The sequence below is a fragment of the Tenrec ecaudatus genome, chromosome 4 (genome assembly GCF_050624435.1).
Source record: "Tenrec ecaudatus isolate mTenEca1 chromosome 4, mTenEca1.hap1, whole genome shotgun sequence".
NCBI lineage: Eukaryota > Metazoa > Chordata > Mammalia > Afrosoricida > Tenrecidae > Tenrec > Tenrec ecaudatus.
The window spans coordinates 144,454,443-144,473,741 of NC_134533.1; the positions used below are offsets into that span (position 1 = coordinate 144,454,443).

At 41.8% G+C, this 19,299-nt stretch overlaps 1 protein-coding gene across 2 annotated transcripts in view; it reads right to left on the bottom strand.

Moving 5' to 3' along the window:
• PCCB (propionyl-CoA carboxylase subunit beta) overlaps window positions 1-19,299 on the bottom strand; it is a 110,080-nt gene that overhangs the window by 51,685 nt on the left and 39,096 nt on the right. For both annotated transcript variants that reach the window (XM_075546880.1, XM_075546881.1), the window contains exons 6-7: window positions 17,911-18,021; window positions 359-467 (exon numbers count right to left, since the gene is read on the bottom strand). In XM_075546880.1, the coding sequence (XP_075402995.1) occupies window positions 359-467; window positions 17,911-18,021 (220 nt within the window). The remainder of the gene's footprint in view (window positions 1-358; window positions 468-17,910; window positions 18,022-19,299) is intronic.

Genomic DNA, 19,299 nt, shown 5'->3' on the forward strand with positions numbered 1-19,299 from the left:
ACCTCCGCCCTGGGGGACAGACAGCAGAGAAGTGGGTGAAGGGAGACGTCGGATGGTAGAAGATATGACAAAATAATAATAATTTATAAATTATCAAGGGTTCAAGGGGAGTGGAGAGGGAGGGGGAAAATGAGGAGCTGATATCAAGGGCTCAAGTAGGAAGCAAACGTTTTATGAATGATGAGGGAAACAAATGTACAAAATTGCTTGACACAGTGGAAGGATGTGTGGATTGTGATAAGAGTTGTACAAGCCCCCAATAAAATGATTTAATTACTAAAAAAATGTGTTGAGTGAAACATAATAAAAGGCTAAAAAAAAGAAAATAAAACAGTAAGATCAGCTGAAGGCCTCTTACCTGACATAGTGGTGTGGGTCTTGGCACCACCAAGCTCTTCCTGGGTAACATTCTCATTTGTGACAGACTTCACAACATCAGGGCCAGTAATGAACAGGTACGAAGTGTCCTGAAATCAGACATGTCACAATGGTCACACTCAGATCACCAGAGGCAGAGGGGGTTTAGAATACGTACAGTCGAGAAGACATATTGAGAGAAAGTAGTGGCAAAACCAGGCTAGGATGCAGCTCCGAGATGCTTATTCAAAACTAAAGGCCACCTTTCACAGACTATCAAAACAATCTTTGCTGCATGGTTCTATCTCAACAAGCTAACTTGCAGCTAGGCTCATCTATAGAGCACAGTAATAAGTGGCCCTTATTCAGGGCTTAACTGTGCACCAAGCACTTGTAAGCACTTTATGTGGATTATGTCATTAATGCCTGGAAATAATTATCACCCCCACTTACAGATGAGAACATTGAGCCAAGAGAGTATGCAGTGTGACTAAGTTTAACCAGCTAATAAAAGGTGAAGCCATTTAAAAACACCAATAATTAGTGCTTTCGAGTTATGAGGTTTATAAATTTTAGTTTCTAATTTTAAATTAATAAAACTCCACTGCTATCGAGTAGGGCACTCAACAAACCACAATCACACCTGCAGACAGTGAGTCCATTCCCACTCACATTAACCCGCAGGACACAGTACACAATCTTTACAGAAGCAGATTGCTACAGCACCCACCACTGGAGAAGCTGGAGAGTGAAACGGCTGGCCTCTAGGTTAGCCATCAAGTCCTTTAACCCCCACACCACCTGATGAGGGTGTACAGTGGAAGGAACCCTGCTTATTAGCCCTCTCTCCAGGCTTCCAAATCCTCTCTTCTCCCCTTTCCGAGTCATCATGCACACATGAGTATTGATGTGCATTCCTGTCCTCTTCCTTCTAATGCAAACGTTTTTTCCTAACAGTCTCCTGGACACACCGTGCTGAAAACTTGCTTTGAAATGTAAAGAAATTAACCTAATAGTACAGTTTGGAGAGGATTCTTTATCAATATTTATGATAGTTACCAGAATGTATTTAACTATCTCTTATTGATGGTCATTTAGGTTGTTCCCACTATGTTGCTGCAGCAAGCAATTCTTCAGTAAATATCCTACCACAGTCATCCCTGAACACACATTAAAAAACATGTTTAAGTGTTGCTGAACTATTGAGTTGTATGATATGGGTATGAAGTGCCAATAAAACTATGTTTTGTTTTTTAGAATAAAATGCTGTGCCAGCCTCATAACTGTAATATCTGAGCCCAGAGTTGCAGCCACTCTATCGATCCATTTGGTCGAAGATCATGTCTATTTTTTACATGCTATCACACAAGAGATCAGTCCCTGGAGAAGAACATCGTGCTTGGTAAAGTAGAAGGGCAGCAAAAAGACAGTGATCTTCGACCAAATGGATCGATAGAGTGGCTGCAACTCTGGGCTGCGATGTACGAGTTATGAGGCTGGCACAGCATTTTATTCTGTTGTACAGAGGGTTGCGATGAGCCAGAACCAACTTCACGGCGCCTAGCAACAACAATCTGCTTGAGTGTACATGCCCCAACCATGCTCCCTGTGTTAGGCTGGGTTGACTCGAGAAAAAAATCCAGGGACACATATATGTGTAAGGAAGAGCCTTATATCAAGAAGTCATTATATATGAAGGAAACATCCCATCGCTGTCCAACTCTAGTCGATATATTCGATACTAGTCCATAAATCCCTCTTCAGACTCACGAAGTCACATGCAAGGACGCAGAGTGCAAGAGCATCACCAGCCAGTCAGTGCAAAGTTCCATGGAGCCAATGTCGGTGGCGCTGACAGCAAGGGACTCAAAAGCAGGAAGGTGAAGGCAAAGAGAGAGAGAGAGGAGTAAGCCTCCAGAAAGCCATTTATCTCAGTTGCACCTCCAAAAGTCAACAACCTTTGACCTTATTGACAGGCTAAACTCCACCCATATCTTCTTACAGGTTCCATGTTGGCACACACAAAAATAGACCAAATCCAGGGATATATATGGTAGCCAACTAAAAATAAGGGGGGAGGGGAGAATACATGGGTACCGGAGGAACAGGGCACTAACCCACCCAAGGGGAGGGTATTGTTTATAACTCCACAGGGGAAGAGGGACCAGACTGAACCTGCTGCTCCAAGATGTGAACGCAGCATACCAGCATGAAGCAGAAAACTTATAGAAAAGTCTGAGGGGCCGGTCTCAATCCCAACTACGTGGACAGGCCCCAGAGAAGAATTTATTTCAGAACAGCACTGAAGCTACAACTCAGGGAGAGGAACATATCTGATCAGAGCACACAGGAGCAAGTGAATGGGGAGGAAGAGAGAGTGGAACACATCCTGGCCCACCAAGCCTTGAGGATGATATTCCTTCTCAGAACACCCAAAGCACAGAGAGGACCATATGGCCGGCCCCACTACAATACACGAGACATGACATCCCTCAATGACCCATAGCCCTACAGAGGACAACACTGGAGACACAGTGTGGGAATTGTGCCCAATCTGACTCCACCACACTGAGGTGTGCAGCAGAACAGCAAAGGGAGCAGAGCAAAGAAGTCCCAAGGGAGTACCAAAGATAGACTTTCAGGCCAGGGCATGGCACCCCATCAGTTTCGACCGGAAAACACTCCTGATGGTCAGCAAACAGACCTTGAACTATTGACAGACTTTTCTTTTTACTGTCATTGTTTTTTTTGGTTGCTGTTTTATTTTCTTTTGTTGCTTTGTTTTGCTCTGTCTTGTTATTTTTGTACATATTATTATCTCTGCAGGTCTATCTAGATAAGACAAGTAGGATAAACAATCTGGAGGAAAAAACAATAGGACCAATGGTTCTGGGGGAACATGGGAGAGGGAGGATATGGGGGAAAAGAAAGTGGTGTTAACAAACCCAGGGACACGGGAACAGCAAGTGATCCAAAATGAAAGGCAAGGAGGGTATAGGAGGCCTGGTAGGGCTTGATCAAGGGCTTGATGTAACCAAGAGGAATTACTGAAACCCAAATGAAGGCTGAGCATGATAGTGGGACAAGAGGAAAGTAAAAAGAAATAGAGGAAGGAACTAGGAAGCAAAAGACATTTATAGAGGTCTAAATATAGTCATGTACATATGTAAATATATTTATATATGACTATGGGGAAATAGATCTATGTGCATATATTTACTAGTTTAGAATTAAGGTAGCAGATGGACATTGGGCCTCGACTCAAGTACTCCCTCAATGCAAGAACACTCTGTTCTATTAAGCTGGCATTCCATGATGTTCACCTTCCTGACACGATTGCTGAAGACAAAACGGGTGCATAAGCAAATATGGTGAAGAACGCTGATGGTGCCGACTATCAAAAGATATATAGAGTCTGGGGTGTTAAAGGTTTGATGGTAAACAAGCAGCCATCTAGCTCAGAAGCAACAAAGCCCACATGGAAGAAGCACACCAGCCTGTGTGATCACGAGGTGTCGATGGGTTCAGGTATCAGGTATCAAAGAACAAAAAAACATATCATTGTGAATGAGTGGGAGTGCGGAGTGGGAACCCAAAGCCCATCTGTAGACAACTGTACATCCCCTTATAGAAGGGCTGCCAGGAGAGGGGAGCCAGTCAGGGTGCAGTGTAGCAAGGATGAAACATACAACTTTCCTCTAGTTCTTTAATGCTTCCTCCCCACCCACTATCATGATCCCAATTCTACCTTACAAATCTTGCTAGATCAGAGGATGTACACTGGTACAGATAAGAACTGGAAACACAGGGAATCCAGGACAGATTATCCCCTCAGGACCAATAATGAGAATAGTGATATGAAGAGGGGAAGGTGAAGGTGGGGGGGAAGGGAGAAACAATCACAACAATCTATATACAACCTCCTCCCTGAGGGATGGACAACAGAAAAGTGGGTGAAGGGAGATGTCAGACAGTGTAAGACATAACAAAATAATAATTTATAAATTATCAAGGGTTCATGAGGGAGGGGGACATGGAGGGAGGGGGAAAATGAGGAGCTAATACCAAGGGCTCAAGTAGAAAGAAAATGCTTTGAGAATGATGATGGCAACAAATGTACAAATGTGCTTGACACGATAGATGGATGGATGGATGGATGGATGGATGGATGGATGGATGGATGGATGGATGGATGGATTGTGATAAGAGTTGCACAGCCCCCAATAAAATGTCTGAAAAAAAGAAAAATATATATATCTATCACAGTCCCTTTGCAGTTTTCATAATCAAGTCTGCAACAGTGATAAACTGATCGGACACCAATCAAAATTCTGTGATAATTTCCTCTGTCCTATTATGTAATTGGCTATATTTCTTTGAATGATGTCCTTGAATTCCTTACACACCTTTGTGGCCTCATGCTGATGGTCACCCTCATGCAGATAATTTGTCTTTATCCTGATTAAAACTTAGGAAAGTGATCACTATAAAATATATCCAAATATGAGGTCTTTTCCCTACTAGAACAATACTTTAAAAAAATGTTACAAGAAGTCAAACTAGATCAAAGAGCTGATCTTCCTCTCAATATTTTAAAGAAGAACAAAGCTATTAAAGACAACTTTGTAGAAGAAATTGAAACGTTAATAGGAGGCATTGGTTTATCATGATTCAGTGATTCATGTCCAATCAAAAACAGTGGCTTCCAATAGAATCTGCTGGACCAATTTAACTTGAAAGCAGAAATATCAACTCGGAAAGTTATGGTGATTTTTTCCCAAAGTGGTCACTTTGATAAGCTTTTTAAAGGACACAGAACAATCACAGAAGTTTTTATAAAGAAATTTTAAGAAAATGTAAAACTATGCTCGTGAGAAAGCAGTCAGGAACACTGCACCAAGTGAAACAAGGGCTGTCCTGTGGAAATTTCATTGGGAAATCTTACCCAACTCACCCGATAGCCTTGATCTTGTCTCTTCAAGCTTTTTATTCCTCAAAATCAAATAATAATTAAAAGGAACACAATTTCTGGTCCTTGAGGATGAGTTTTGACAGAGTGTATATTATAAAGTAGAGAATCTTTAAAGAAGAGTTAAATTGATAGAAACATCACCTTCAGCAGGGTGCAACCTAGAGGGATAATATGTCCAAAGCAATAGCTTCACGTTTTATAGTTTTTGTAAAGATTGCTATGATTCTGTATTTTGGTTCAGTGCTTTACTTGGTACGGCTCTTGTAGCCAAAGTCTTTGTAATTCCCACCAAACAACTGGGTACAACAGTGCAGATTAGGTGTATGTCCTCTTTTCCTGTTGGGTCTTGGTGAGAAGATGCTGGAAGGATTATATGATTCAGTTATGAGTGACTGTACACAGGGTAAACTGTGATTATAAAAATTTAGAATTCGCTCACTCTCTCACTCACTCACTCTCACTCACTCACTCTCTCACTCTCACTCACTCGCTCACTCTCTCACTCACTCTCTCACTCACTCTCTCACTCTCACTCACTCGCTCACTCTCACTCACTCTCTCACTCACTCACTCTCTCACTCTCACTCACTCGCTCACTCTCTTTTTTTTTTATGGAATACATCTTTTTTTTTAATTTTTATTTTAACAATTTATTGGGGCTGAGACAATTCTTTTCACAGTTCATACATATACATACATCAATTGTATAAAGCACATCTGTACAGTCTTTGCCCTAATCATTTTTTTCTCTTTTCTTCTTTTACATTTTATTAGGGACTCAAACAACTCTTACCACAATCCATACATATACATACATCAATTGTATAAAGCACATCCATACATTCCCTGCCCCAATCATTCTCAAAGCATTTGCTCTCCACTTAAGCCCCTTGCATCAGGTCCTCTTTTTTTCCCCCCCTCCCTCCCCATTCCCCCCTCCCTCATATGCCCTTGGTAATTTATACATCGTTATTTTGTCATATCTTGCCCTATCCGGAGTCTCCCTTCCCCCCTTCTCTGCTGTCCCTCTCCCAGGGAAGAGGTCACATGTGGATCCTTGTAATCAGCTCCCCCTTTCCAACCCACTCACCCTCCACTCTCCCAGCATCGTCCCTCACACCCTTGGTCCTGAAGGTATCATCCACCCTGGATTCCCTGTACCTCCAACCCTCATATGTACCAGTGTACAGCCTCTGTCCTATCCAGCCCTGCAAGGTAGAATTCGGATCATGGTAGTTGAGGGGAGGAAGCATCCAGGATCTGGGGGAAAGCTGTGTTCTTCATCGATACTACCTCACCCCCTAATTAACCCATCTCCTCTCCTAAACCCCTCTATGAGGGGATCTCCATTGGCCGACACTTGGGCCTTGGGTCTCCACTCTGCACTTCCCCCTTCATTTAATATGATATATATATACATATATACACATACATATATACATATACACATATATACACATACATACACACACTTATATCTTTTTTTTTTTTTGCATGATGCCTTATACCTGGTCCCTTGGGCACCTCGTGATCGCACTGGCCGGTGTGCTTCTTCCATGTGGACTTATTTGCTTCTGAGCTAGATGGCCGCTTGTTCACCTTCAAGCCTTTAAGACCCCAGACACTATCTCTTTTGATAGCCGGGCACCATCAGCTTTCTTCACCACATTTGCTTATGCACCCATTTGTCTTCAGCGATCCTATCATGGAGGTGTGCAGTCAATGATATGATTTTTTGTTCTTTGATGCCTGGTAACTGATCCCTTTGGGACCACTCGATCACACAGGCTGGTGTGTTCTTCCATGTGGACTTTGTTGCTTCTGAGCTAGATGGCCGCTTGTTTCTCTTCAAGCCTTTAAGACCCCAGTCACTATCTCTTTTGATAGCCGGGCACCATCTCGCTCACTCTCTCACTCACTCTCTCACTCACTCTCTCACTAATTCAATCACTCCCACACAAAAAAAAATTAGAATTCTACACAGCGAATGGTCAATTTTGCCATCCTGAGGGGTACAAAATGATCCAATTCAGAAGCAAGTACAATGAGGACCCCACTACCGTCAAGAGAGATGAGTCAGGAGTGCAACACCTATGGACCCCAATTTCCCTGCACAATATACTTCCCTGATCAAAGAGAGAGCTGTCACATCAGAGAAATGGTAGAGGAGCAGCAACAGGAGCAAGACACAGACAAAGTCTCCTTGCCCATGCTACAGGGTCGCTGAAGGCCTCTGGAAGGAGGCTCGGTGTGTTAGTGAGGTGACTGCAGGCACTGCATCACAGGGAGCTAAGCTTCCTGACTCGTGGAGCTACAGCTAGGCCCGCGGCTAGTGAAGCATCTTTTAGGCATTTATCAGCAGCAGTGAAAATGATCGTAACACTTGCAGAAGCCCAGGACCAAGAGGGGCATGGCTAAGAAGTGATGTTCCCCACCAAAGAATCGTATCTTGAGCATTTCTGCTCCTAAATTGTAAACTTTTAACGCCTTAATAAACCTCATATTCTTGAATATTGTCTGTGAGTTGTGTTTGGCCACTGCAATGAATTATCAAACCTAGTAGAGCAGCAGTTCTCAACCTGTGGGTTGCGACCCCTTTGGGGTCGAACAACCCATTCACAGGGGTCGCCTGAGGCCATCGGAAAGCACATATTTCTGATGGTCTCAGGAACCGAGACGCCGCTCCTCTATCCGTCTCCAGGCTGGTCCACCGGCATCCAGGTAGCGCCCACATAGGAGTGCCTGACATGAATACTGTTACCCATGCTACACCAAGCTTCAAGACAAAATTTCATTTGTCATTAGAAATAAATATTTCACAATATATAATTACATATTGCTTTGTGATTAATCACTATGCTGTAATTATGTTCAATTTGTAACAATGAAAATACATCCTGCATATCAGATACTTACATTAAGATTCGTAACAGTAGCAAAATTACAGTTATTAAGTAGCAACAAAAATAATTTTAGGGTTGGGGGTCACCACCATATGAGGAAGTGTATGAAAGGGTCCCAGCATGAGGGAGGCTGAGAACCACTGTAGCAGAGGGAAAGCTGGTGTAAGAATTAGTAAAGATATTGAAGGGTAGAGACATGTCTGACTTCTGACGTATAGGAATCAGTCTTTGGCTGATGCCGAGTTCAAGTCTACCTCTTCTTTGTGAAGTCAGAGAAAATCAGATGGAACCCCCACACCCTCTTTACAGTAGCGGGACTTTTTTACTTACCCTGATTAAATTGATTCTTCCCCAAACACCCCAAAACTCACTGCCACTGAGTCAATTCTGATTCATAGTTACCCTACAGACTATAAGTACCTGTGGATGTCTGAGATGGTAACTCTTTCACAGGAGTAGAAAGCCTCATCTTTCTCCCAAGGTGCAGCTGGTAATTTGGAACTGCTGACCTTGTGGTCTGCCAGATAACTTGTAACTGATATGCCACCAAGGCTTTCATATAATTAATAGACAATTTTTATTCAGAGTACTCAAAGAACTCAACAATCAACTGAAAAACAAACTAGAAAACTCAAACTTTTAAAATAGACAAAAGAGTTTAACAGGAAAGCATATTAGTAAAGAAGGAACATTAAAAGGTACTAAGCGTCATTAGATATAGAAATGAAAATTAAAACAATGAAGAACTGTGTACAACAATGTTCACTGCAAAATAGGCAAAAGGTAGAAACAACTGAAATGTCCATCAACAGATGAATAAATAAGGAAATGTGGCATAAACATACAACAGAATGACACTGAGCCATAAAGAAAAATGGAATTTTGATGTGTATCACATGGGTAAACCTTGAAAATATCATGTTGGATATGTCTCTTGTAAAGAATGAATACAAACTACATGATCATGCTTACATGACAGAAGCAAGTTTGTGGGAAACAAATTAGGGTAACAGCAACTCGGGGTAGCAGTCAATTCCTAGAGCCTTGTTTTCCACCAGTGCATTCAGTGCAGCATGGACACTGTCCTTCAACACCATTGGATCTTGATCTCTCCTGAAATGGTTGAACACTGATCATTTTGTTTGTTTTAGCTTGTTTGTTTTGATAACATAATTCTGTGTATTCCTTCTGTCTTTTTTAATGCTTTCTGAGTTGTTCAATATTTTGCACATATTCAATATTTCAATTTGAAGCCTGAATTTTTTACTTCAGTTCCTTCAGCTTGAGAAATGCTAAGCATGGTCTCTTCCCTTCTGGTTTTCCAACTCCAGGTTCGTGCACATTTAATTGTAATACTTTGTCTTCTCAAGCTGTCCTTTGAAATCTTGTCCCATTCTTTTAGTTGATCATGAATAAGAAAAATCCATGCTTTTGCAATGAAGCAAAGAATACTAAATTCACCAAGTGCTGCCAAAAGAATGAGGCAGGGATAAGAGCATGGAAATTAGTTGGACAATTCTGCACTAATCAAGGTGGGAGATAATATGCTTGAATCAAAGTGTAACAAGGTAAGTATTAAGATATAAGAGGCAAAGAAATATGAAGCATTTTGATTGTATCTTGGGTTATATATTACAGTACAACCAATAGATTTTCTGAAAAACTGAATCTAAAATGTAAAAGAAAGAAAAATCCAAAAGTGATCACATCTATTAAGATAATAAGAGCTGTAGAAAAATAGTTTACCCACCTCCCCCCAGAAAAATTCACTTCAAAGGACAACACTGAAGCTACAGCTCAGCGAGAGGAGAAAGGGCTGATCAGAGCACACAGGAGCAAATGAAGGGAGAGGAAGAGAGAGTGGAAGACATCCTGGCCCACCAAGCCCTGAGGAAGATATTCTTGCTCAAAGCAGCCAAAGCACAGAGAGGACCATATGGCCAGCCCCACTATGAGACACGAGACACGACACCCCTGATTGACCATAGCCTTACGTGGGACAACACTGGAGACACAGTGTGGGAACTGCGCCCAATCAGGCCCCACCACACTGATGCGAAACACTAAGGGTGTGCAACAGAACAGCAAGGGGAGCAAGGGAATAGCAAAAAAAAGACTGTGGGGTCAAGGCATGGCACCCCATCAGACTCCATCTGAAAACATTCCTAAAGGTCAACAAACAGACCTTGAACTATTGACAGGCTTCTTTTTTCTTGTTGTTGTTTTCTTTTCATTTGTTGCTTTGCTTTGCTCTGTCTTGTTTTTGTGCATATTATTATCTCTGCATGTCTATCTAGATAAGATAGGCGGGAAAAATAATCTGGAGGAAAAAACAACACAACCAACAATACCAGGGGGACATGGGAGAAGGGGAGGCGGGGGAAAGGAAGTGGGTGTTAACAAACCCAGAGACAAGGAAACAACAAGTGATATAAAACCGATGGTGAGGAGGCTATAGAAGGCCTGGTAGGGCTTGATCAAAGGCAATGTAACCAAGAGGAATTACTGAAACCCAAATGAAGACTGAGCATAATAGTGGGACAAGAGGAAAGTAAAATGAAATAGAGGAAAGAACTAGGAGGTAAAGGGCAATTATAGAGGTCTAAATACAGCCATGTACATATGTGAATATATTTATATATAATAGGGAAATAGATCTATGTTCATATATTTACTGGTTTAGCATTAAGGTAGCAGATGGACATTGAGCCTCTACTCAAGTACTCCCTCTAAGCTGGCATTCCATGATGCTCACCTTCCCGGCATAATCGCTGAAGACAAAGTGAGTACATAAGCAAATGTGGTGAAGAAAGCTGATGGTGCCCTGCTATCAAAAGTTATAGCATCTTGGGTCTTATAGGTTGGAAGATAAATAAGTGGCCATCAAGCTGAGAAGCAACAAAACCCACATGGAAGAAGCACACCAGCCTGTGGGATCACAAGATGTCAATAGAATCAGGTATCAGGCATCAAAGACCCAGAACAAACATCCTATCATTGTGAATGAGAGGGGAGTGTGGAGTGGAGACCCAAAGCCCATCTGTAGACAACTGGACGTCCCCTTACAGAAGAGTCAAAGGGAGGAGAGGAGTCAGTCAAGGTGCAGTATAGCACCGGTGAAACATACAACTTTCCTCTAATTCTTTAATGCTTCCTCCCTCCACCCCCCACTGTCATTACCCTAATTTTACCCTAAAATCAGGCTTGACCAGAATATGTACACACAGGTACAGATAAGAGCTGGAAACACAGGGAATCCGGGACAGATAAAACCATTAGGACCAAGATTGAGAGAAGCCATACCAGGAGGGTAAGGAGAAGGTGGGAGCAAAAGGTGAATCTATCACCAATGATCTACATATAACCCCCTCCCAGGGGGTAGGACAACAGAAAAGTGGGCGAAGGAAGACATCGGTCAATATAAGACATGAAAAAATAATCATTTATAACTTATGAAAGGTTCATGAGGGAAGGAGGTTGGGGGAGGAAGGGGAAAAAATGAGGAACTGATACCAAGGGCCAAGTAGAAAGAAAATGTTTTTGAAAATGATGATGGCAACAAATGTATAAATGTGCTTGATACAATAGATGGATGTATGGATTGTGATAAGAGTTGTATGAGTCCTCAATAAAAATAATTTTTTTAAAAGAAAAACAATTTAGAAGGTCTTGGCAAAGATAAAAAACATTAAGTTTGAGATACCCATGAAAAGACAAATAGACACCACCACCACCCCACACCACCACCACCCACCACCAAGAAAAAAAAAGACAAATAGAAATGTTAATAGGTAATTGTATGTATAATTCTTAAATTCAGGGAAGTGTTCCAGCTAGGAAAAAAATAGAATTGTCTATCCAATTACAAGGATCTACATGTGACATCCTCCCTGGGGGACGGACAACAGAAAAGGGGGCGAAGGGAGACGTCGGACAGGGCAAGATAGGGCAAAATAATAATTCAGAAATTATCAAGGACTCATGAGGGAGGGGGGAGCGGGGAAGGAGGGGGGAAAAAGAGGACCTGAAGCAAAGGGCTTACGTGGAGAGCAAAGCTTTGAAAATGATGAGGGCAATGAATGTACAGATGTGCTTTACATAATTGATGTAAGTATGGTTTGTGATAAGAGTTGTATGAGCCCCTAATAAAATGCTTAAAAAAATAGCATTGTCACGCATATAAAAAGCCATGAGTCTGAATCAGACTCCTAAGAAAATGGAAAAGAAAGAGAAGAGGTTTTCTAATGCTAAAATCTTTGGGAAATGATGAGGAACAAGCACAGGAGATTGGAAGGAAGTTGTCAACAGGCTAAGAGGAAATCTAATGTGGTGCCTGATGTTTCAAAGTGGTGAGAATGAACAGCTAATCAAGTGTTGCTGAGAGATCAACATCTTGAGGTGTTTCATGACTGTTTTGTTTTGTTTTTAGGGATACGTAGTATTCCATTGCGTGTATGTATCACAGGATTTTTTATCTACTCTTCTGTTGATGGGAATTTAAGCTGTTCCCAGCTTCTTACTAGTGTGAACTCTGCTGCAATGAACATGGGGGAGCAAACGTGTGTTCACAATCTGTTTCTAATTTCTTTTGCGTATATGCCAAGTAATGCTATGGCTGGGTCATATGGTAATTAAATCTCCATCTGTTTTAGGTATCACCATATCACCTTTCATATTGGCTGTACAGATTCACAAGTTCACGAGCGGTGGATAGGAGTTCCTATCTCACCACACCATCTCCGACATTTCTTCTCAGTTTATCAAAACTGGACTACAGTAATGGGCACTAGGTGGTATCTCATTGTTGTTTTGACCTGCATTTCCTGGATAGCTAACAACCGGGAACATTTCCTCATATAATTAAGAGCCACTCAAGTGTCATCCTTTGTGAATCATCTGTTCAGGTCTTTTGCCCACCTTCTTAGAGAGCGTTAGTTTTTTTCTTGTTGTAAGCTTGAAAAATTCTGAGATCTTAGTAAATAGTCCTCTGTTATGAAGTTACTAATTATCTTTTCCCACTTAGGGGGCTCTCGTTTTACTCTTTTTAACGAAGTCTTTTGGTGTACACAAGTATTTTATTTTAATTGCTTCCATTCATTTTACCTGCTATGGAATGTGTTTCCTTTATTAATTCTGCTAGCCCATGTAGTCCCTGAGCTAGGGCTTCTAGCTTTGTCCCAATTTTATCACTGATGATCCTGAGAGCTTTGGGTTTTACATCTGGATCTTTATTTTGTTGGATTTGTTTTTATGCATGGAGTGAAAGATGAGTCTTGTTTCATTCTTCTGAACATGAATATCCAGATTTTCCAACACCACTTATTGAAGAGGGACTCTGCTTCCCATTGAATGTTTCTTGGGCCTTTGTCAAAAGTCAGTTATCTGCATGCAGATGTTCTTATTTCTGGGCTTTCTGTCCTGATCCATTGGACCATGTATATAGCTATCATTATACCAGAACAGGCTGTTTTGACAACTGTGGCTGCATAGTGTTAAGGTCAGGTAGTGCAAGACGATCTTGTTTTCCTCCTTGAGGAATGCTTTGCCTATCCTGGGTTTCTTCCCGCTCCATATAAAGGTTGGAATCAGTTTTTCCATTTCTTTGGATAATGATGCTGGAATTTGCATTGGGATTGCTTTGAATTTGTAGATTGCTTTAGGGAGTACTGATATTTTCACAATATTGAGTCTTTGAATTCACGAACATGGGACATTCTCCCATTTGTGCCGATCCCTTTGGGTTTCTTGTTTCAATGTTCCATAGTTTTCTTTTTTTAAAAAAAGTAATCTTATTGGGGGCTTATACAACTCTTATCACAATCCATATGTAGTTTTCTTCATACAGGTCTTTTGTATCTTTGTTAGGCTTTGTATTAGTCCATGTTGACAAGAAAAATAAATCCAGAGACATCCATATGTGCAAGAGAGAACTTTGTATCAAGAAATAATTATGCATCAATAAAACATCCCAGTCCAGTCCAGATCAAGTTCATAAACTCAATATTAGCCCATAAGTCTGATATTAGTCCATGAGTTCCTCTCTAGACTCAGACATTACATGCAATAATGACAAATGTAGGAAGATCACAAGCCGGTGGGTGGAAAGTCCTATGGGTCCAGTGGCGGTGGAAGCATCTCCAGGGTTCTGGATGCTGTCAGCATGGCTCCATGTGGCTTGTGAACAGGAATGTGTAGCACAGAGAGAGAGTTCCCAGAACCCTCATGAGAAGACCACCCCCCACAAGGAAAGATCTGGCTGTGACCTGATTGACAGGCTAGACTTCACCCCTTCATTTGATTTATCAAGTTGACATGAAATTGTGTATCTACCATGGTTTATTCCTAGGTACTTCAGCTTTTGTGTGGCAATTGTGAACGGTACTGATTACTTGATATCTTTTTCTGTATTCCCATAATTGGTATACAGGAATCCATTTGATTTCTGCTAGTCAGTCTTGTATCCTGTTACTCAACTACACACCTGTATTATTTCCAGCAATCCTTATTGTGAACTCCTTCAGATTCTCAATATATAAAATCTTATCAAGTCACTGAGCCGCCGCCGAGGACTCAGCAGCCTCCCCCTCGAACCCCCTCGCTTCCCGACGCTCCGTGCCCCCTGCCCGCCTTCTCCAGCCACCGCCTTCCGCAGGCCATTTCCACCGAGGACAAGGAATCGTATCGTATGTCCTCTATCCAGAACCTCCAGTCTTTCGACCCCTTTGCTGATGCAAGTAAGGGTGATGACCTGCTGCCCACGGGGACAGAGGATTACATCCATATAAGAATTCAACAGCGCAACGGCAGGAAGAACCTGACCACTGTCCAAGGGATCGCTGATGACTACGACAAACAGAAGCTAGTAAAGGTGTTTAAGAAGACGTCTGCCTGCAATGGTCCTGTGATTGAGCATCCAGAACATGGAGAAGTGATTCAGCTCCAGGGGGACCAGGGCAGGAACATATGCCAGTTCCTTATAGAGACTGGACTAGCTAAGGACGACCAGCTGAAGGTTCGTGGGTTTTAAGTGCTTGTGGCTCACGGAAGCTTAAGTGAGGATTTCCTTGCAATGAGTAGAAAAATTCTCTCTGTCCCTTGTCACAAGTTTAAAACCTCACAGCTTGTATGATGTAACCATTTGGGGTCCACTTTTAACTTTGACTAATGTAACTCCTTCATGCAATAAACTGAAAAGAGCCATGCTGTCTAGTCTTGAAGTCCCTCATTGAAACAGGTTGAGCAGTAGGCGCCTGGCAGTGCCCAGTCTGAAACAAAACAATAGCATGTTTCAGCCAAGCGCAGAGCCCCGAGTTCTCAGATGGCTATGTCTGGCCAGAAACTCCCCTGCCCTCAGGAAATGGCGTCCACCACCTGGACAGCTGGCCCCCCGTGAGGGGAAGGGATGAGGCAGCTGTGCCACTAGCTGGACGCTTTGGTAGCAAGAGAAAGATCCCCTGGTGTTGCGGCCAACCAGACAAGGGGGTGGGCCTTCCGAGATCAGCCCCTTCCCTCCGGGAAGGTGATAGGGCTTCTGGCTTTGCCACCAAGGTCTTGGTTCTTTTTGACCAGACATATCCTAGCAAGGGGGTGTCCAAAGATCGCTAGAATGTGAGGCCGATCTTTCATCAGCGTTAAACTTTCGACAAGGGAACACACTACAGACGGATGCAGCTAGCTGGAGCGCTTGCAGCTCCACTGCCACAGCTGTCCGATGCCACGTGAACTAACAACTGGTCCCCCCCCCCCTTCAGTTTCCATGTGATGTGATGTATTTAAACTTATTTAAATAAAACTTGTTTGCAGGGGGAAATAAATAAATAAACAAACAAAATCCTATCATCTGCAAATAGTGAAAGTTTCATTTCTTCTTTACCCAACTGTACACCCTTGGTATCTTGCCATTGTCTTGTGGCATTCGACAGGACTTCAAGCACAATGCTGAACAGAAGTGGGGATAAGGGGCATCCTTACCAGGTTCCCTTGTTCAGTGAAAATGTATTCAGTTTTTCTCCACTGAGTGTAATAATAGCTATTGATTTTCCATATTTGGCTTTTATTGTATTGAGGCTTTTCCTTTACAATCCTATCTTCTTAAGGGTCTTTATTAGGAATGGATATTGCATGCTATCAAATACTTTTTTCTGCATCAATTGATATGATCATATGGTTCTTGTCCATTTTTGTTGTTGATGTGGTGGAATACATTGTTTTTCAATTGTTGAACCATCACTGCATCCTTGGTATTAATCCCACTTGGTCGTGATGTATTATTTTTGTGATATGTTGTTGGATTCTATTGGCCATGATTTTGTTGAGCACGTTTGCACCCATGTTCATCAGAGATGTCCGTCTGTAGTGATCTATCTTTGTGGGGCCTTTGCCTGGTTTTGGTATCAGGGTTCTGCTGGCTTCATAGGATAAGTGTGGGCGTTTGGTGTCCCTTTCTGTGTTCTGGAAGAGTTTGTGTAAGATTGGTATCAACTCTGCTCTGAATACTTGGTGGAATTCTGCTGTGAAGCCATCTGGACTGGGGCTTGTTGGAGTTGGGAGCTTCTAGATGACTGTCTATTTCTTCTTTTGTCTATTTCTTCTATTTCTCTTTCTTATGGGTCTGTTCAAGTTCTTAATGTCCATGTGCGTTAATTTGATGAGAGTGGTTTTCCAGGTTATTTTCCAAATTATGGGATTTTTTAGAATACAGTCTTTTGTAGTACTGCGTAATTAATAATTTTTATTTCACTGGGGTTTGTTGTGATTTCTGCTGTTTCATCTCTAAATTCTAAATATTGACATTTGGGTCCTTGTCCTTTGTTAAGTTTGCTAGCGGTTTGTTGATTTTGTGGATCCTTTCAAAGAACCAAGTTTTTGCTGTGTTGATTGGAATTTTGTCATTTGTTTTTAAATTAGATTTAAGCTTAGGAGGAAGAATCAACTTTTTTAAAAAAAGGTATAACCTTATGCCAGGGGCTTAAGTGGACAACAAATGTTTTGAGAATGATGAGGGCAATGAATGTACAGATGTGCTTTACACGACTGATGTATGTATGGATTGTGATGATGGGAGTTGTATAAGCCCCTCGTAAAATGATTTTTTAAAAAGGTATCAGATAAGAATAATTACCAATTTATACATTCACATGGGCTCATCAAATAAAAAATATTTTAACTCTCATTCTGCTTAAGATAATAAAGAATTTGGCAATAATTATGGGTGGGAGTTGCACATGATTACCAATAAATATGTACACCTGAAAATGCTGAACTGGCAAACATCGTGTCATATACAGCAGACAGATGAAGGTGGCACTTAAGAACGAGCTTCCTAATGAAACAAAACACAGGAAAATCTTCCATGAGAATCTTTTTAAATTGAATTCCGTTAACAAATATCTGTTTGGGCAGAAAACACGATTCTTTGATGACTTGAAAATCCTTTTCAATTCAGGTTAACAAATAAAACCACCCACCAATCAAAACACAAACCCCTTCTACCAACGAACCCCCCACAGCCACAGATCTCCTGCCAGCACTTTCTCTCCAACAGGCCTTATCAGCAATGCCCTAAAAAGCCAATGACAATAAGATAACAAACTAGATCTGGGTCAGGAATGATTTTTATTTCAGATGAGGAACTGCACAATTCCCAGAGGGCACTAGCAACAGGCTTTTCATTCTTACCTTTACCATGAACGTGAAGTCTGTTAGGGCAGGGGAGTAGACAGCCCCACCAGCACACGGGCCCATGATCAGAGAAATCTGTGGGATGACTCCAGATGCCAGGACATTCCTCTGCCAAGAGAGAAGACAAAGGTATCTGGTTACAGAGATGTTCGGGTATTATCTGCAGGACGATAAAGGCACAATAAAATAAGAGTTGACCTCATTTCCACAGAAATTCTATCCAGCAGGCAAGAGACCTCTAGAAGTATATTCGCAGTTTCTCCCCATAACTGGTTTAATGGTTGGGATGCTACTTTCTGGGGAAAATATCCTCCTTCTTCTTGGCAGCTGTACCCCAAAATCTCTTCTAAGGACATGTGTGTGCTTCAGGGAGAATCCTCTCCCCTTCACCTCAGTTACAGGGACCCCTCAAGGTTAACCCACCAAACAGACTATACAATCGTACCTAGAAGATGAGTGAAAAAGATAAATGAAGTCCTGATATATGGGATAAAGTGGTAGTTACAGAATTTCATGCCAACTTACTAAATAAGTGCAGGGTGGAGTCTAACCTGTCAATCAGGCCTGATGATGCCTTCTTGTGGGCATGGTCTTCTCATGCAGATTCTGGGAACCTGAGTCAACACTCATGAATCATGAAGCCCTGATCTCTCTTGAGTCTTTTCTTGCCATCCATCCATCCATGGAGAGGATTCAGCAGTTACACAGTAGGACTACAATTTACTCTGAATCTTCAAAGTCTCCTTAACATCAGACAGCGTATACAAGAAAAGAAGGGAAGAGCCAGGAAGAGTCCACAGGGAAGCCTCAGGGTGTTTGTCCCTGTGAAGGGAAGGGCTTGGGGACTCAAAGACCCAGGCAAGCTCAAAAAAGGCCCAGTTACTCCTCCTCCTATTGCTGACCCCCTTCCTTCCCAATTACCATAGCTTAAATAACATAGGCTTTTTAAAGGCTGTTTTGGTTCTAAACTCACACTTTACGGACAAAAAAAACATACCTCAGAGCTGCACAGAAATTTACTTCTACCATGAAAAAATAACAAGGTGGGTGAGTCAACAGACTCCTGGCTATTGTAGAGACCTGCGAAAATCTCATCTCCAAAAATCACTGATAAAACTGGACAAAAGAGTGGAAAACAAACATTTCAAGGCCATCGAAGGCAAATTAATATAGAAATGTTTGCTCAAGAAAAACTACTAAACTTGAGATAAGAATTTTGGGACTTCATGGCATTCTTGACTAAGAGTGTGACATCACCCACGCTGCCTCAGGACCTCGTCACGGAGAAGAAAGTGATGCCAGAGCATGTATTAAATCCACAGAGAGCAATTACAAACACGGAACATGGTGACTGTGTGATTACATATAAAATACTGAATAAATATA